Consider the following 15,754-nt stretch of genomic DNA (forward strand, 5'->3'; position numbering starts at 1 on the left):
CTTATGTTAGAGTTTGCTCAAGCATGTTTCTCGGGCAAGTGCTGCCTCCGCTTGATCTTGTGGAATGCTGGGATGAGTTAAAATTCGTGTCCTTTACTCTCCACATTGAACTACGAAGCCACGGGGCTGGATGCTCATCAGAGAAAGATGGGACTATCTAGGGACTTGAGAGTTAGCTCCCAAGATGAAAGGCCACTTCCTGTTTACAACACGTACTTCCTGTTTACAGCATGTGTGAGATCAAATCATAGCTGGGATCAGGGAATCGTGTCCAGGTGAGACTCAGTGTTGTGGTCATGGTTGGTTTTCCTGAGTCTCCCTGGTCCCATCACGTTAGTCAGAGCCTTCAGAAGGGACACAGAGAGTCGCTTCCTCGGCGTTGGAAGGCCTTTCTGACCATGAGTCGCAGCAGAGAAGACGAACATAAAGAAGGGAGTCAGGTGGTCCGTGGGAGGACAGGCTGGGCGAGAGACCAGGGCTCTGCTGCTCTGTGCAGAGATGCTACAGAGCGAGCAAACCTCAGCCAGCCAGCATAACCCCTGAGCCTGAACGTGTTGTGGGGGACCCACCAGAGAAGACTGCTTAAACATGGGTTTAAGTCAATAGAAAGTCTTTATTAGCGGGCTGGTGATGGCACTGGGTGTTTGGGATCCCAGTGTAGCCCTGAGCCTTTCTCAGGATGTGCTCTTAAGCACAAAAACCACATCCTGGTGGTCTTTCTTTCTTTATTTCTTTCTCTCTTCCTTTCTTTTTTGTTTACTCTTTTATCTCTTATTGAAGGGCCCACCACCCAGCTTCCAAATAAATGACACACAGAGGCTTATTATGACTTTTGAGTGCCCGGCCTTAGCTTGACTTGTTTCTTGATAATTTTCTTAAATTATCCTGACTGCCTTTTGCCTCTGGGCTTTTATCTTTCTCATTTCTGTATACCTTTCTTTACTTCTTTCTCCGTGGCTTGCTGTGTAGCTGGGTGGCTGGCCGCTGGCTCCTCCTTCTCTTTAAGAGTTCTCCTTCTATTTGTACTCTGCCTGCCAGCCCCACCTATTCTTGCTCCCGCCTCACTATTGGCTGTTTAGCTCTTTGTTAGACCATCAGGTGTTTTAGACAAGCAAAGAATCACAGCTTCACAGAGTTAAGCAAATGCAGCATAAACAAAAGCAACACAGCTTAAGATAATGTTCCCCAGCATCCTGGGCTGGCACACTTCAGTTAGCAAGAACAGACAGCCACCAGCGGAACTGCAGAGGCCAAAAGGTGCATTAGAGACTTTCCAAGAGCTATGAGCTTTGTTGGATGAGGTCTTTGTTTTCATTTTAGCACGTGGTGCTGTCTATGTGCTGCTGAGTTTTATGGCTTGAATGATACTTCTATCGTAGAGTCAGTCATGCTAAGGTCTGGCCTGCTACACAAGGAAACAGAGTCCTGGGCCCTGGACTTTGAGGTACATTGATGCTGCCTTCCAGCTGTTTTAGGGCGCAGTCAGGCCACAGCTGGCATGAGTCAGAACATGCCACCCTCTAGCCAGCCAGTGGGTCCTTTTACCATCATTTGCTAACTTATTGGACCCAACACTAATCCGTCCATCACACTGAGAACTTGGGCTGCTGCCTGACTCATATCCATGACAGCAGCCTGTAGTGGGGAAGGCCGCTTGTAGATTCCCGGCTGCTCAGCCCTGAAATAACCACACAGAAACTATATTATTTAAATCACTGCTTGGCCCATTAGCTCTAGCTTCTTAGTGGTCAACTCTTACATACTAATTTAACCCATCTCCATTAATCTGTGCATCACCACGAGGTCATGACCTACCAGCAAAATTTCAGCATGTCTGTCTCCGGCAGAGGCTCCATGGCTTCTCCCTCGACTCTGCCCTCCTTTCTCCCAGCATTCAGCCCAGTTTTCCCCACCTAGCTCTGTTCCCCTATAGCTCTGCTATAGGCCCAAAGCAGTTCCTTTATCAACCAATGATATCTGCAGCATACAGAGGGGAATCCCACATTAGCAGCCTGCCAGTCTTTTAAGGATTGGAAAACAAAGGCAGAAAATGCTGACATTTGTAAGTGGTGGAGGAAGATTTGCATACAGGACAGCCTTGGCTTCAAGTACATTTATTTTACCACACAGAGTATAGACATTCATATGTGCATGCATGCACACACATGGTATTGAGAGAGACAGGCAGAGGGAAGGAAGGAGAAAGAGAGAATATGAATGACTATCAATTCCCCATCAGATGCGAGCTTGACTTGGCTGTCTTAAATGGGTGCAGGCTTCTTCTAAAATCATAGCTGCTTAGACAGACAAAGTGATGGTTGACCAGAAGGCTCCGGGAATCCCAGGGCAGCTTGGCTAGGAGTGTCTCCAGTCTGGTGTACAGATTGCCAAGGCTCCTGGTTGGCATCTCAAAACTCTGGTGTATGCTGCCAAAGGTGACAGATAACCTTGGTAAAAACAAATGGGCTGTGTAATTGGAGACTGTCAACGGGATGGGCTGGCGGTGATGCCAGGGCCAGGCCAGTCTCTCACCTGCCTGGTCACTTGCCACCATTTCCCTTCTGTCTTCTCAGCCAACCATGGATTGAAGCCTAGGGCAGTGGCCCTAGGGGAGCAGGCAGCGTACCAGGGGCCAATACACTGCATTGCAACTATCGTACGGACGGAGGGCCTGGCGGGTCTGTACCGGGGTTCCAGTGCCATGCTGCTGAGGGACGTTCCCGGATATTGCCTCTACTTTATTCCCTATGTGTTCCTGAGCGAATGGATCACGCCTGAGTCCTGCACAGGGCCCAGCCCCTATGCGGTGTGGCTGGCAGGTGGCATTGCAGGTAAGGACGACAGCAGTGGGAGCCCCATCCCTGGGGCCCGGGCCTGCCACGGTGGTGGTGAAGTGCAGAGGAGTCCCCCACGACCTTCCCAGCTCTGAGGAGGGAGGACTCATCCAGCCACATGTTCAGGACCCTTCATTTCATTTACTGTGGGCTGTATCCCTAGGGGAAACAGCCCTTAGACCTCTGGTGTCCTTCCTTCCAGGGCTGTGAGTCCTGGGTGAATTCACTGGACGCTGAGGACTGGGTTCACTCTGAACTTGTTCGCTGTGGCGGGCACTGCCGAGCTTTGGTGACAGCTATTCTTGCCGTTCACTGTCAATGAGCATCGGACTTTGTTAGGTGTGAGGAGCGTGTGGAGCCAGTCTCCACGCTCTGCAATGAGATACTCGAGGCCATGAAGCCAGTGCAGACTGGTTCTGCAGTCAGGAAGATTCGTGTAGCCATGCTGGCTCATTTTGTCACCATGGACTTGTCACTGTCCTACCCTGCAGAGGGAAAGTCAGCGGGCATTGAGTGCTTTGCCGTGCCAGCTTTGATATGACTCTCTAATACATGTCTCTCAGACATCTTTCTCTTCTGCCGCCCCCGTCCCCGTCCCCTCTTCCTTCCCTCTTCTTCTTTCTCCTCAGAGATATCTGTGTTTTAAACTCATAGCAAGCACACACAGAGCCCATGCCTTGGCCATACAACAATGGCATCTGCCAATACCCCTGTGTGCCCGAGGTCCATGCCTGGACCTGCTCCCAGGAAGAGACCTCAAGTTCCCATCTGTTCTCATTTGTGTGAGAGTTGGTGCCAAAGGCCTGCTGACCTCATTTCATGACAACCTCACTGGACTGAGGGACGAGTGTCCCAGGCACACAGAGGGAAGCAGCTAGGAGCCCTGGCAAGGACAGGAGAGAATGAACATCGAGACAGGCTCCCAGAGGCCATGGCAGAAAGCTGGGCACTGGAGGCCTGCATGGGCAGAGGGTCCAGGATGTCTTGTTGGAGAGCTGCTGGGCACTAGTCACCAAACCTAGCGAGCCAGCTGCCCTGGACTTTGGCATTGGGTGTTGTCTCTCGCCAGCCAATAATGTGCCAATTTCTGTGTTAGCAAAACGAAACAAACAAAAAACTACCCCCGTTTTCCTAATCCTTTAAAGGCACACTAATGCTTAAACTGGAACTTTTGAGCTGGTCCCATGAGGATGACCCTTATATGTGACCCCTCAGGTCTATGCCACAGATGTAGGAAAGCTTTTATACAGAAAAAGACTATGCCTGATCTTGCCTTGCAGTCCCCAGGCTGGTCCTTCTCAGTGAGCGGTTGTGTGTCAGGCTTTGTTTGGTTTCCCAGATTCAAATTGAACCCTGCCTCTGGGTAGCTGCAAGCCTGTGGCCGCAGGTCTCACCCTGAGTGCTCTGTGCTTAGCAAGGACTGCAGAGTCCTGTGAAGCCTTTGCTGTGGGGCCGATAAATGTCGCCATGTGTGGAGCCTCCCTGGGGCCTGGTCTCATCTTCCAGGCTCCCACAACATCAGTTCACTATGTCCTCACAGCCACCTCATAAATACAGCGCTTCAGCCCCAATCCGCAGAGCGGGTGCAGGAGGCTTCTGCTAGGTCCAAGAGTGGGCAGAGGGAGAGGACCAGAAGTCCGGTTCCCAGCTCATGTCCCCCACCACTTACAGGGTTTCTGAAGGACATCATCCTCAGGGAGTCATGCCTTGAGGACCCCAGCCAGCCGACTCTGATGTGCTTGTTTCCTCTGACTCTGCAGGGGCCATTTCCTGGGGGACAGCAACTCCGATGGACGTCGTGAAAAGTCGACTCCAGGCTGATGGGGTCTATTTAAACAAATACAGTGGAGTCCTGGACTGCATCTCCCAGAGTTACCGGCAAGAAGGCTTGAAGGTGAGTCCCCCTGGGTCAGCCATGGCCTGTCTGAGGGTTTGGACACGTGGTGAGGTTGAGGTCGGAGTCTGGGAGAGCAGGTGTTGGAGACTCCCAGCCTGTCCTCAAGTTTATTTCTGGATATTTTCTGTTTTATGAGGCAGTGGGGATGGGACCTTTTTTTCCCCACCTCCTGATTTCTTTCTCAGCAAATTTGTTACTAGTATATGGAAGATTAGATTTTATATGTTGGTTCTGTCCCCTGACTTTTTGCTGAAACTGTGTATCAAGTCTGAGTGTTTAGGAGTCCTTAGACTTTTAAAAATGAGGTTGTGCTATCTGCAAACAGGGGTGACTTGAATTCTTCCTTTTCTACTTGAATTCCCTTTATTTCCCCTCTTGTCATACTTCCCAGCTCAGATTTCAAGTGCCGCCTTGGACGGGAGAGGAGAAAGTAGATACCCTTGTCTCGTTTGAGATTTCAGAGGAAAATTTTCAGTTTGCTGCAGTTAGCGTGACTTGAGTTGTCATTCAGGCCTTGGTGTGTTGACGTGCGCTCCTTCTAGTCTCAGTTTCAGCTAGGCTGTTGTCATGAACATGTTCAGTGTTGTCAAAGGCCTGTCCTGTAGCTATTGATATGGTCATGTGATTTCTGTCTATTTAAACTAATTTGCATATGTTTAGTCAAGCTGTTCATGGGATGGAAGCACCCTGATCACGGTGTATGAGCTTCTCATTGTGTTCTTTAATTAGGACTTGCAAGGTTTTACTGAGAATTTTTGTATCTATGCTCATTGGGAAGATTGGTCTATAGTTTCCCTTTTGTTGTCTTTTTCCACTTCTGGTATCAGGGTCATGCTGGTTTTGTAGAATGAGTTTGGTGGTGTTTCTGGCTTTTCTATTTTATGGAAGTTTCTGGAGAATGAGTTTCAGCTCTTCTTTAAATAATTTAATTCAGCCGTGAATCCATCCAGGTCTGGACTTTTCTTTGATGGAGACTTTATTACAGCTTTATCACATTGATTTTTCTATGTCTTTTAAGTTGTGTATATACTCTTGAACTAATTTAGTAGGCCACATGTGCCTAGGGCCTCATCCCTTTCTTCCAGACTTTCCAGTTGTTTGGAGCATGGGTGTTCTAAGTATTCCTCAGGGAATGCCTGACTGTCACCAGAACCTGTGGCAACCTCAGCCCTTTCATCTCTAAGTTTTAATGCTAGCTCTCTCTCTCTCTCTCTCTCTCTCTCTCTCTCTCTCTCTCTGTCTCTCTTAGCTTGGCCAGGAGTTGTCAATCTTGCTTATTTTTTCAGAGAACCAGCTCTTCGGTTGACTCTACGCATGCTTTTTAAATTTTTCCCTTTCACTCATTCCTGCCCTGATCTTAATGATCTTTAAACCACCCGCTGCTTGGGGTTTGGCTACTTCTTGTTTTTCTAAGACTTTGAAATGCACCATTGGGCTGTTTCCTGACAATCTCTCTGGGCTGTGTTTGAAGCATTCATCGCTGTAGATGTCTTCATTTTCATCCAGTGCCAGGAATTTTTCAATTTTCCCCCTTTTGTCTTCGAGGAACCTTTAAGAATTATTGATGAGTGTATTGTTGGACCTCCACGTGTTTGCACAGTGTCTACAATTTATCTTGCTATCAAGTCTTAGTTTTACTCCACTAAGATTTGATAAAAAACAAGAAATAATTTTTATGTTTTTGTATGTGCCAAGATTTAATTTGTGTCCTAGAATACGGCCTATTTTAGAGCAGGTTCCTTGGGCTGTTTAGAAGAATATCTATTCTGTATTTGTTGGATGGAATATTTCATTGGTATTTGTTAAGTCCATTTAATCCCTCATGTAATTGAAGGTTGAGCGGTTTTTGTCTGTTCACTTTCAGGCTGAGGGTCCATCTTTAGATGAGAGTGGAATAGTTAAATCACCTAGATATTACAGCAGTATCTGCATGACCTTTATGCCCTTTGCTGTCTATTTTAGAAATTGGGTGTCTACCGTTTGGTGCATTTATATTTACAATTGCTGTCTTCTTGATGAGCTGTTCCCCTTCTTCATATGTAGTGGTCTTCTTATCTCTTCCAATTTTGGTTTGATGTCTCCTTTATGAGATATCAGTATAGCTATGCCAGGTTGTTTTCATCTTCTATTCTCTTGATAGGTTGTCTTCCTCCTTTAAATCCTGGGTGTATGTACCAGTAGCATGTGTTTCTTGCAGGCAACAGACAGATGGGCTAATCTTTTAATCCAGTCAGTCAGTCTGAATCTCTCTATTCCTGAGATCATGGCACTTACACTTAATATTGAGAGAAGTTTACTAATTCCTGCCATTTTATTGTTATTTTTGTGATTGGTTGGAGCTATTGTCTGTTGCTCTTACCCACTGAGCCAGCTCAGCTTGGCTCTCTCTAACCTTGCTGGTTCACTTTTTAAACAGCAGTCTTCTCAAGACAATACCCAGCCACTGCCATTTCGGCTATATTACTATGACAGAAATGAAATTTCTCTCCATAGCTGACCGGCGGAACCACTGCCTTGCCCAAACCTGCAGCTGGGTTTGGGGCTTGTGTACACAGAGGCATGTTCCCAGGCGGTCTACCTGCCCCTCACCTCACTCACCTCTCAAATGTACCTTCTGCTTCATTGCCCCTGTCATGGAGCTGCAAGACTAAAGTTCCTTTTCTGGTTCTTGTTCTGTCTTTTTCTCCACAGTTTCCGGATAACCTTTCACCCCATTTGTGGATTTTCAACGCTCCTCCTTTTTTTTTGCTTGGAATCTTTTTTGCCTATTCTTTCTCCTTCATGAAGACACACAGAGGCAGCTGCTAGCCCACACCTCACCCTGAAGCTCCCGAACACTGTTTTTCCTGAGGTAGTTTGATTAATGCATGCTCCCACAGGGCCCGTGTCTGTGCCCATGTATTGCTTTTCCCCCAAACCCTGCTAGTTGGTTCCACCCATCCCTCCATGCCTGGCACAGTTTTTCCCAGTGGCCACTGCATATACAGGTGCTTCTCACTCAGCACTATGGGCCATAGAGATTTCTCTACTGCCTCCTCTCTCTTAGAGAAGTTGCCTGTTCTGTCTCCTCCTCTGATCAAGGAAAGATCCAGAACTTTGATTGAGCCAGAGGTGAGCTAGCATACTGTATAAAAGGATGCAAGACCCAGGGGACACCCCACCGTCTAGAGGGAGACCAACATTAAAGGCAGTGCTATCAGAATCAACATCACATCCAGCCCTTAGCCGTAAAGAGTTAGTTGCCAGTCAAATCTGGCAAACTCTCCTGGAGAAAATGCCTGAGGGTTTCCTTTTCACAAGTTCACTGTTAATTTGCTGAATTTTAGAAGATTGGGCTAGGTCAGGTGCAATTTTAGGAGTCCGGAACAGAACAGTAAGTAAAGAGGGAAACCCTACTCGGATGTTTCTGGCAGTGGACCAGGATCATGCATAGAAATACAGAGTCAAGAGGAGGTGGCAGCCTCAGCCCTGAGCAGACCACAGCTGGAATGCTGCATACCCCCAGGCACTTCCCACCAATTAATACACTGCTGGGACCCAGGGCACGTGTGGGAAGGCCGGGCATTGGCATCTGTCCAGGATGCGGGTTGGATACATCTGTCTTTAGGGATGGATACATTTGGAGCTTTGCTGTCTTCATTATTTTAATTCTTGTTTTATTTAACAGGAGCCACTGACAGAGGGTACCACTCAGGCACAAACTTAATTTTTTGTTTGTTTGTTTATTTTTTGAGACAGAGATTCTCTGTGTAACAGCCCTGGCTGTCCTGGAACTTGCTTTGTAGACCAGGCTGGCTTCGAACTCACAGAGATGCACCGGACTTTGCCTCCCAAGTGCAGGGATTAAAGGTGTGCGCCACCTTGCCCAGCTTTGGTTTTTGTTTTGTTTGTTTGTTTTTCAGAAGACAAGTATCTTGTGTTTCCACCAGCAGTTACCCAAAGAGATTCATTTGGGAGGCTATCTTTTTATTTGAGATTTTTTTTTGGCCTATTTTCCTCAAATTAATTGTATCAAAATTAAAGAGAAATCTGTAGAGGCAAACAAATTGCTGATATCACTCTCCCCACCCCATGGCTATGCTCCATAGAAACAAAGACTTGAGAACAGCAAGACTGGACAGTTGCTTTCCCGGTCTCAGCGGTGTCTCGTCTGCAGTTCTTATTCAGAGATGGGTTTTATTTGCTCTCTGTGGTGCCGAGAATCGAGCTTCAGCTCAGTGCTCAGGGGCTGAACCACTCCACCAGCCCGGTGATCAGGAGTAATCGTGTACTAGTTGATGAAAAGGTCGGTGGGTGATCTGTGAGAACAGGACACTTCCAGACACCAGGACACATGCCTTAGTGTCCTGCCTGTCACCCCATCCTTTCTGAAACAGCTACCAATATGGGTCTCTTGTGATAGAATCCCCCCAAATGCACAGCACACTTGCAAACATGCGAGCGAGTGTGTGTCTGTGTGCTCATGTGCATGGACATTTCATATTGACAGAGCAGTATTGCACAAGCAATACCCCATGGGTTGTCTTGAACTTTGCAACCACCAAGTGGGAAGAGTTCCTTCATCCAAGACCAATAGTAGCTGCAGTCCCCATGACGTGGGCTCTGCTTGCTGGAGAATACTTGTAGAACCTTCTGCTTGTGGCTCATGAAAACCCTCCACACTCCGTCTGCATGCTCACCTCTATGTTCCCATGGAAGGGAACTCAGTTATATTAAGAACTCAGAAAGGGCTCGTGGCCCTGGAGAAAAGTTGATCTGGTCTTCGTAACTCAAGGGTTGCTGGGAGAGGGCACAGCCAGAAGCTCATGGTTCAGGAATCCACCACCAAACTAGAACAAAACAGCGCTGGTCACCGGTGCTTTGGTCTTTGTCTCTGCCCACTCTGAGGGTTGTCTTGAGCGCTGTGGGCTGTGGTTCCTAAAAGGAGTTTTAAAACCCTCCACTGAGGAGGCTAGAGTTGAGCCTTGGGTTCCTGGTGGTGAATGAGGGTAGATCAGGACTGGAGAGGCACATTCAAGGCAGTCAGGCTTCCTGAGGGACTGGTCAATTGCCCGGTAGTCTCGCCCTTTGGGGCTCTGTAGTCCTAACTCTATTTGAACCCTGAAATCTACCACCACTGGAACTCCCTCGGCACAGGCTACTCTCTTGTCGTTCATTGACTCGCTTGCCCTTCATGGACTCATTAGACAAACAGTCTGCTCAGGTCCAAGTAACTATGAGTGCTGAGACAGGGGTAGGTAGTGGGGGTGGAGTGGGGGAATTACACCCTCAGGCTCTGCTTCTTGTCCTCTCAGGTGCTAATAAGTCATGGTCCATGGGAAACAGTGAGGGCTCGGGTGATTAGGAAGGTGCTCTGTCCACTCTGGGGTGGCCTTGGTTGGGTGGACAGAGGCTGCAAGCATGTCTGGAGAACATTCAAAGTGGAGGGGACCAGAGATGGCCCAGGGAGACAGAGAGACGGGCAGTCAGAACATAAGGCTTGGCTGGAGGCTCCTCACAGGCCGGTGAGGAGTGTAGACATATCCCAGGTAGTAGGGAGTTATGGAGGATTTATGAGGAGGGTCTTGGCCCTAAAGTTCTCAACGTTGTTTGATGGGGCAGGAGGCTGTATTCCAGGCTGGGCCTTCCTGGCCCTGCCTTGGAGCAGAGTCAAGTCAAGGTTACAGGGAGTCTGGGAACCCAGCATGGAATTTTCCCCTTGGAGCTGGACTCAGTTCCCGGCTATTACTCAGTCACTCCGGGTGAGCCTGAGGAATTCCAATACGGTTAGGCATTAAAGAGGAGCGTTGATATTATCCAGAGCCCATGTGGGGCTGCCTGAGCAGCTCCAGCGTTTGTCGGCTCCTCTCCTAGGCCCAGCTGCGTCCTATGGCTGCTGCTGTCCCCTGGAATTAGACATGTGCACAGGCTGGCTGCCTCTTTCTGAAGATGTCTCACTCTGTTTTAAACTGTGAAATGATTCTGTGTGTGAGACAGTTCATATGCCTGATAGCTCTCAGGTCATGCTTGGGACCTGATCTCCACAGAACATCTTAAGGGGCAGCTCCCTACCCCAGGGCTCCCTAGACCCTTTCTGTTCCCATCATTGCCTGTTAATATTGTCATTGCTCTAGAGGGCACTCATCTCATCTAAGAGGCTCTGGGCTTCCCACCTGGCACCAAGCACAAAGATGTGGGGAGTAAGGGACACCTGAGAGTCATGTCATAGCCTTGCCCAGAAATAGCAGGCAAAACACAGGTGACTGGTTTATCCCTGGAATAACTAACTCCTGCCCAAAGGTGTTTTTCAGGGGCCTCACTGTGAACGCTGTCCGCGGCTTCCCCACGAGTGCTGCCCTGTTCCTCGGGTATGAGTTATCCCTGAAGGCACTCCGCGGCGACCACACTGTGACAAGCCCATGAATGTAAGGTGAGTGTGGTTTCTCCCAGCCAAGGGTGAAGCTGGTACTCCATTCTTCCTCATGAAACTGTCTTGGGCTTCTGAAATTCCCCTTTGTCCCTTGTGGTAAGTCCAGGAGTAGAGGGGTCTGCCTTCTCCCATCACATTGCCATTCTGAAGCAGTCATGGTTGACAGTGGCACGCTGGGCCTCTAGGGACCGAACTGGGCCCAGCTCAACATTCACAGCCAGTTCGTCTATTCTTTCTTCCACTCACAGTCTCTGGAGAGAAGTGCGTTTAGCTTCTTTCTTAAAACGTAGTGATCCCTGGTCGGAGGACAGTGTGGCCACCCTGTGCCCACACTGGGCCAGCTCCCCACTTCCTGCTAACCTGCTCCTTTGCAAAGCTCCAGAGGGCAGGCCACTCCTGGCCTCTCGCAGTCAGTCCTCCCCTTTCCTGTCTCACTGCGGAAGGATCGGTGTAGCATAGCACTGTGCATCTTGCTCAAGGGCTCTCAGCAGCTCTCTACTTCACACCACCTGGGAGTTGGTCTTCAGTGCCCCCCCCTCCAGCTCTGCCCCCCCCCATCCTGAACACTCTGCCCCTTCTCTCCTGGGGTCTGTAATCCTGCTGTGCCTCGAGCCAACTTCCCCTGTTCTTGTCCTAGGTCCTAGTTGCTGGTCTCCTCCAGACAATCAACTCGATTTCTTAGTTGAGATGTGGCCTGCCTACTGCCTGCTGGTCCCCTCCACCCTTCCCAGTGGGGGTCCTCTGCACAGCAGCTCCCTTCCCTCCACCGCTTTCCCGATGATATCTCAGCCCTGTCCGCGGATAAAGAATGGCTGACCTCCCCTGTAACTCTCTCCTGTTGCTGCTCCTTACTTGCAAGCTCAGAAGATAGCAAGGGGTCAATTGTTGGACTTTCTCATCAACCAGAAAGCCATTTCGCTAGGCCTCTTCTTGCAAATTCACTTGACAGTTCTCCCAAGGAAGATGGTCATCATCAGGGAAGCCTAGAAGCCTAACTACTGCCCTCCAAACCCATGCCACAGGGGCTGCTGGGAAGCACAGACAGCACACCGTGTCCTAGGTGGAGACAGAGAGAGCCATCAGTCAGGCTGACCACAGCGAACCCTGAAAGTGGCCGGAAATAAACCTTTGCAGGCTTTTACTAGATTTCTGACATTCACGGCTTCTCTGGCTTTTTGCCCCCCCCTTTTTTATACAAAATGCAAAAGGGTAGTAACATATTTTGCATAATAAAAACTCTTGGTGAAGCATCCCCATATTTGGGTGATGTCCAGGACAAGGCAGGGCGGAGCAAGGATGTTGTGATAATTCCTAAAGCTGTGCTCCACCCTTGAATCTATTCCCATTAACGGGGAAATAAAATTTTAAAAGCTTATAATGAGATCATTGTATTTTTATATTGCAGGAAATTATAGAAACTACAGAAAGAACAAAGTAAGAATTCCAGCAGCCACTATAAGGTCTTAAACCCAGAGCCGGCTTTGCACGGTGCAGCTGCCTTCCTGACATATCCCACATGGCTAAATCTTAGCTACAAAATGGCTTCAGTACCAAGGCCTCAGATCTGGCGTGGCTGGGCACCTGCCCTATTTGTCACACACTGCCACTCTTTTCCACCCTGAGGACTAGTTCTTTAAGGAGGCTGGAGGAAGTTTCTAGAGAGCCAAGTCGGACTGTCTTAGATTTGGCATTTGAGAGCAGTAGCTGGGCCATCTGGAAGCTTTTCATTCTGCATGGCCTCTCTCCCTTGCTAAGGGCTTGGAAACCCGACTCCTTAGGAAAAAGCTGCTAAGGATGGCAGGGGTAAGAACTGGTCCCCTTCAGTGCTAACGGGTGATCCCAGAAACTTTGTCTTGAACAGGTTTCTCCGGAGGTGTCTGTCCTCTTGCTCCTCTTGCTCTAACCAGGGCCATCTAGCAAGCCTGGGCTGTGACGTACAAAGGTTCGGGGCAGGCCATGATCTACACCGCAGAATCATGGACTCTCTGAAGAAGTGCACAGTAGTGACACCTCCTTGTCTATACCCAGAATGGTGGAGATGGTGTATCTCAGGTGGTCTTCGAACACTGCAGACCCTGAGAAGCAGTGGGATGGTGACTCTCCAGAGTCCCAGCCACAAGTGCCTATGAAAATTATTTCCAAACGTCTCCATGGGATGGAGGACGCAGCTCCCTAGAGCCTCAGGGAGACAGAACCCTCCTCCTTATCCACCCTTGTTCTGCCTCCACCCAGGCGCCTCGTAACAGAGACACGAAGCTCAATGGGAAGGGCGTGAGGTAGTTATTTTATCATGGGAATAATGCGAGAAAGAGGGTCCTAGTCACTGGCAAGCAGTCACTTCTTAGGCTTGTTCATGAGTCCTACTGTGTCATCCTTCCCTGCCCTCTCAGGGTCCTGGTAACAGAACCCTCCAAGAATAAATAGTACCTCCGTTCTACGTCCTGCCCTGGCGTGCATGCGCCAGAGCAGGGAGGCCTGCTCTGTTTACAAGGAGCTCCATACCCTAAGAAAGGAGACACCTTGTTTGAACATTGATAAACAGTCCCAGACAGCTGTCCTGACTGGCTGCAGTGTTTTGGTGATTACTACCCCATCTCTCCATGTGGGTTGTCTGAGCCTAGATCCTGCTGGCCACAACTCAAAAGTTTAAATCCCTTCTCTCTTCCTAGGGCAGACCAGGCTTCATCCTGCTGCACGTTGGTGCTGATAATACCTGTAGGACGAGCATCAGTGAGTTATTGGAACGAAGGAAGACCCAGCCGTCCCAGTTCTGTGCCAGGTGGGCCACAGCCATCCTACCAAGCTCAGAGTCACTTCCTTCAGGATTACAGGCTCTCCGCTTCCCTCTCCAGCCCAGAGTGCTGGTAGGAAACAGCAGACCATGGACCAAACAGTTACCATCTTTCTTTCCACTTGGGATTAGAACCTGTGAAAATCTGGGCAAAGCACCTGTGCCCCTGGATGTTGACAACTCAGCCAAGATGCAGCTCCATGATTCCAAATAAAAGCACCCAATGCCCTTTGGGTTATTTCTGCGTCACATGCCTCTACCTGGCTTCTGGGAGGGCTTGGTCACCCTCGTCTCTGCTCAGGTTAGGTCTGTGGAAATGTTGCCAGCCCGGAGAGAAACCAGCTCCATACAGTCTGGTAGCGGAACTAAATGGGTGGTATCATTTTCTCCTGGGTCTTTGAGGTGTGCAGGGGGCACAGTGGCTGGAAAGAATCATGCAGGGCTGAGAAATCCAAATGTTCTCAAGCCTGAGCAGTACTGTGTGCTGGTGTCATAGATGGCAGATGGCAGCCCAGGCTGGCAGGAAGTGGGTGCTCTCTGGACCTGACTTTTATATGGAAACCAAATAAAATGCACATGTTGTCTCCACTCTGCCTTCCCGTGTGATTTTATGCTCCTGTTTTCTCTCCTACTGGAACCGTATAGGACACTGCATAGCTGTTATGTGGCATGTGTTCATGATGTCACTTCCAATGCCGCCCCCGCAGCAGCCACACCTACTCCACTACATCTCAGGGCACTGCTGAATGTGACCTCAGCATTGCCCAACACTGTCACCTGGGCATCAGCCAAACAGAAATGCCATGCAAGGTGATCTTAAACTGCAGCTAGGGACCTTGTTCTCGCAGTCACTTAACTAAGGCTCTTCCTTGGTTTATCTTATGCGCCATCCCCTCCCGCCTCTGTGTGACCTGGCAGAGCCAGCATCAAGTCACTGCTGCCCCCCAGAGGCTGACTGGTCATTCTTCCCAGTGTAGCTCACTGGTGCTCCCCTCACACCCTCACGGTGCTCTCCTCCATCTCCATCCTCCACAGCTCCCGGGGCTGCAAAGTCCTCTGGACAGCCTTGAGCCCAAGGCTATGGGGCCTCTGGTCACTTAGTCATTACATGTTCATTGTGCACCTGCCTTGTGCAGGAACTGTCTCCAGGGCTGAGGATGGAGGAGCCCCAGCAGTACCCTCATGCTAATTTATTAGACTCTTTCAGCAGAAACAAGCTGGATCCCTCCCCTCCTCAGCATCATGAGCAGGCACTGAGGATGCCGGGGAGGAGATGCTCCTGGCATTTAGATGATACTGATGTGAACCCAGGGTACCTCTTTCATCACATCCTAGGGCGTGTCGAGTAGGTATGCCCTAGTGCCTGCCTTGGCGCCACAGTCAGACTGGGAGAGGTAGTGTGTTCAGAGGCCAGGCAGGGTCTCCCATGGTTTGCTCCTGACTGGGCTGTTTACTCCTCTGTAGTGAATGAATTGGGGGCAGCTGGAGACCCTTCTGCTTGTCTGTGACGTCACCTGCTGTGCAGCCTTTGTAAGACCCCATATACACATGAGAAAACCAGAGAGGAAAGGAAGGTATCTTAGAGTTATATGAAGATAATTTTGGTCTTGTGGGTCACCTTGAGGACAGATGCTCAACAAGAAACACTGGTTCTCAAAAGCCTCTTTGACTGATATACCACAGAATTGCCACTTGGTGGCAGCAGAGGCCAACTAAACCCCTAGAGGCATCTGCTAGATGGTGACCTAGGTCTTCCTGCCTCTCTATTCTCCATGTCACTGGATGCTGTCTTGTCCCCGGATTCCAACATCAGTGGCTATCTG

The 15,754-nt window shown here is 49.4% G+C and overlaps 1 protein-coding gene and 1 long non-coding RNA gene across 3 annotated transcripts in view; one reads left to right on the forward strand and one right to left on the reverse strand.

The window, feature by feature from the left end:
* The window catches only part of Slc25a48 (solute carrier family 25 member 48), a 39,954-nt gene extending 25,435 nt beyond the window's left edge, over positions 1-14,519 (forward strand). For both annotated transcript variants that reach the window (XM_048447716.3, XM_048447719.3), the window contains exons 5-8: positions 2,574-2,831; positions 4,595-4,728; positions 11,011-11,140; positions 13,810-14,519. In XM_048447716.3, the coding sequence (XP_048303673.3) occupies positions 2,574-2,831; positions 4,595-4,728; positions 11,011-11,133 (515 nt within the window). In that variant the 3' untranslated portion in view covers positions 11,134-11,140; positions 13,810-14,519. The remainder of the gene's footprint in view (positions 1-2,573; positions 2,832-4,594; positions 4,729-11,010; positions 11,141-13,809) is intronic.
* LOC146892102 (uncharacterized) lies at positions 2,099-4,643 on the reverse strand. The gene is made up of 2 exons (XR_015005224.2): positions 4,504-4,643; positions 2,099-3,319 (listed from the first exon to the last, which is right to left on the reverse strand). It is a non-coding gene; the product is annotated as an uncharacterized LOC146892102 (long non-coding RNA).
* Positions 14,520-15,754: the final 1,235 nt, after the last annotated feature.

Source organism: Myodes glareolus, chromosome 14 (genome assembly GCF_982192425.1).
Source record: "Myodes glareolus chromosome 14, mMyoGla1.1, whole genome shotgun sequence".
Taxonomy (NCBI): domain Eukaryota; kingdom Metazoa; phylum Chordata; class Mammalia; order Rodentia; family Cricetidae; genus Myodes; species Myodes glareolus.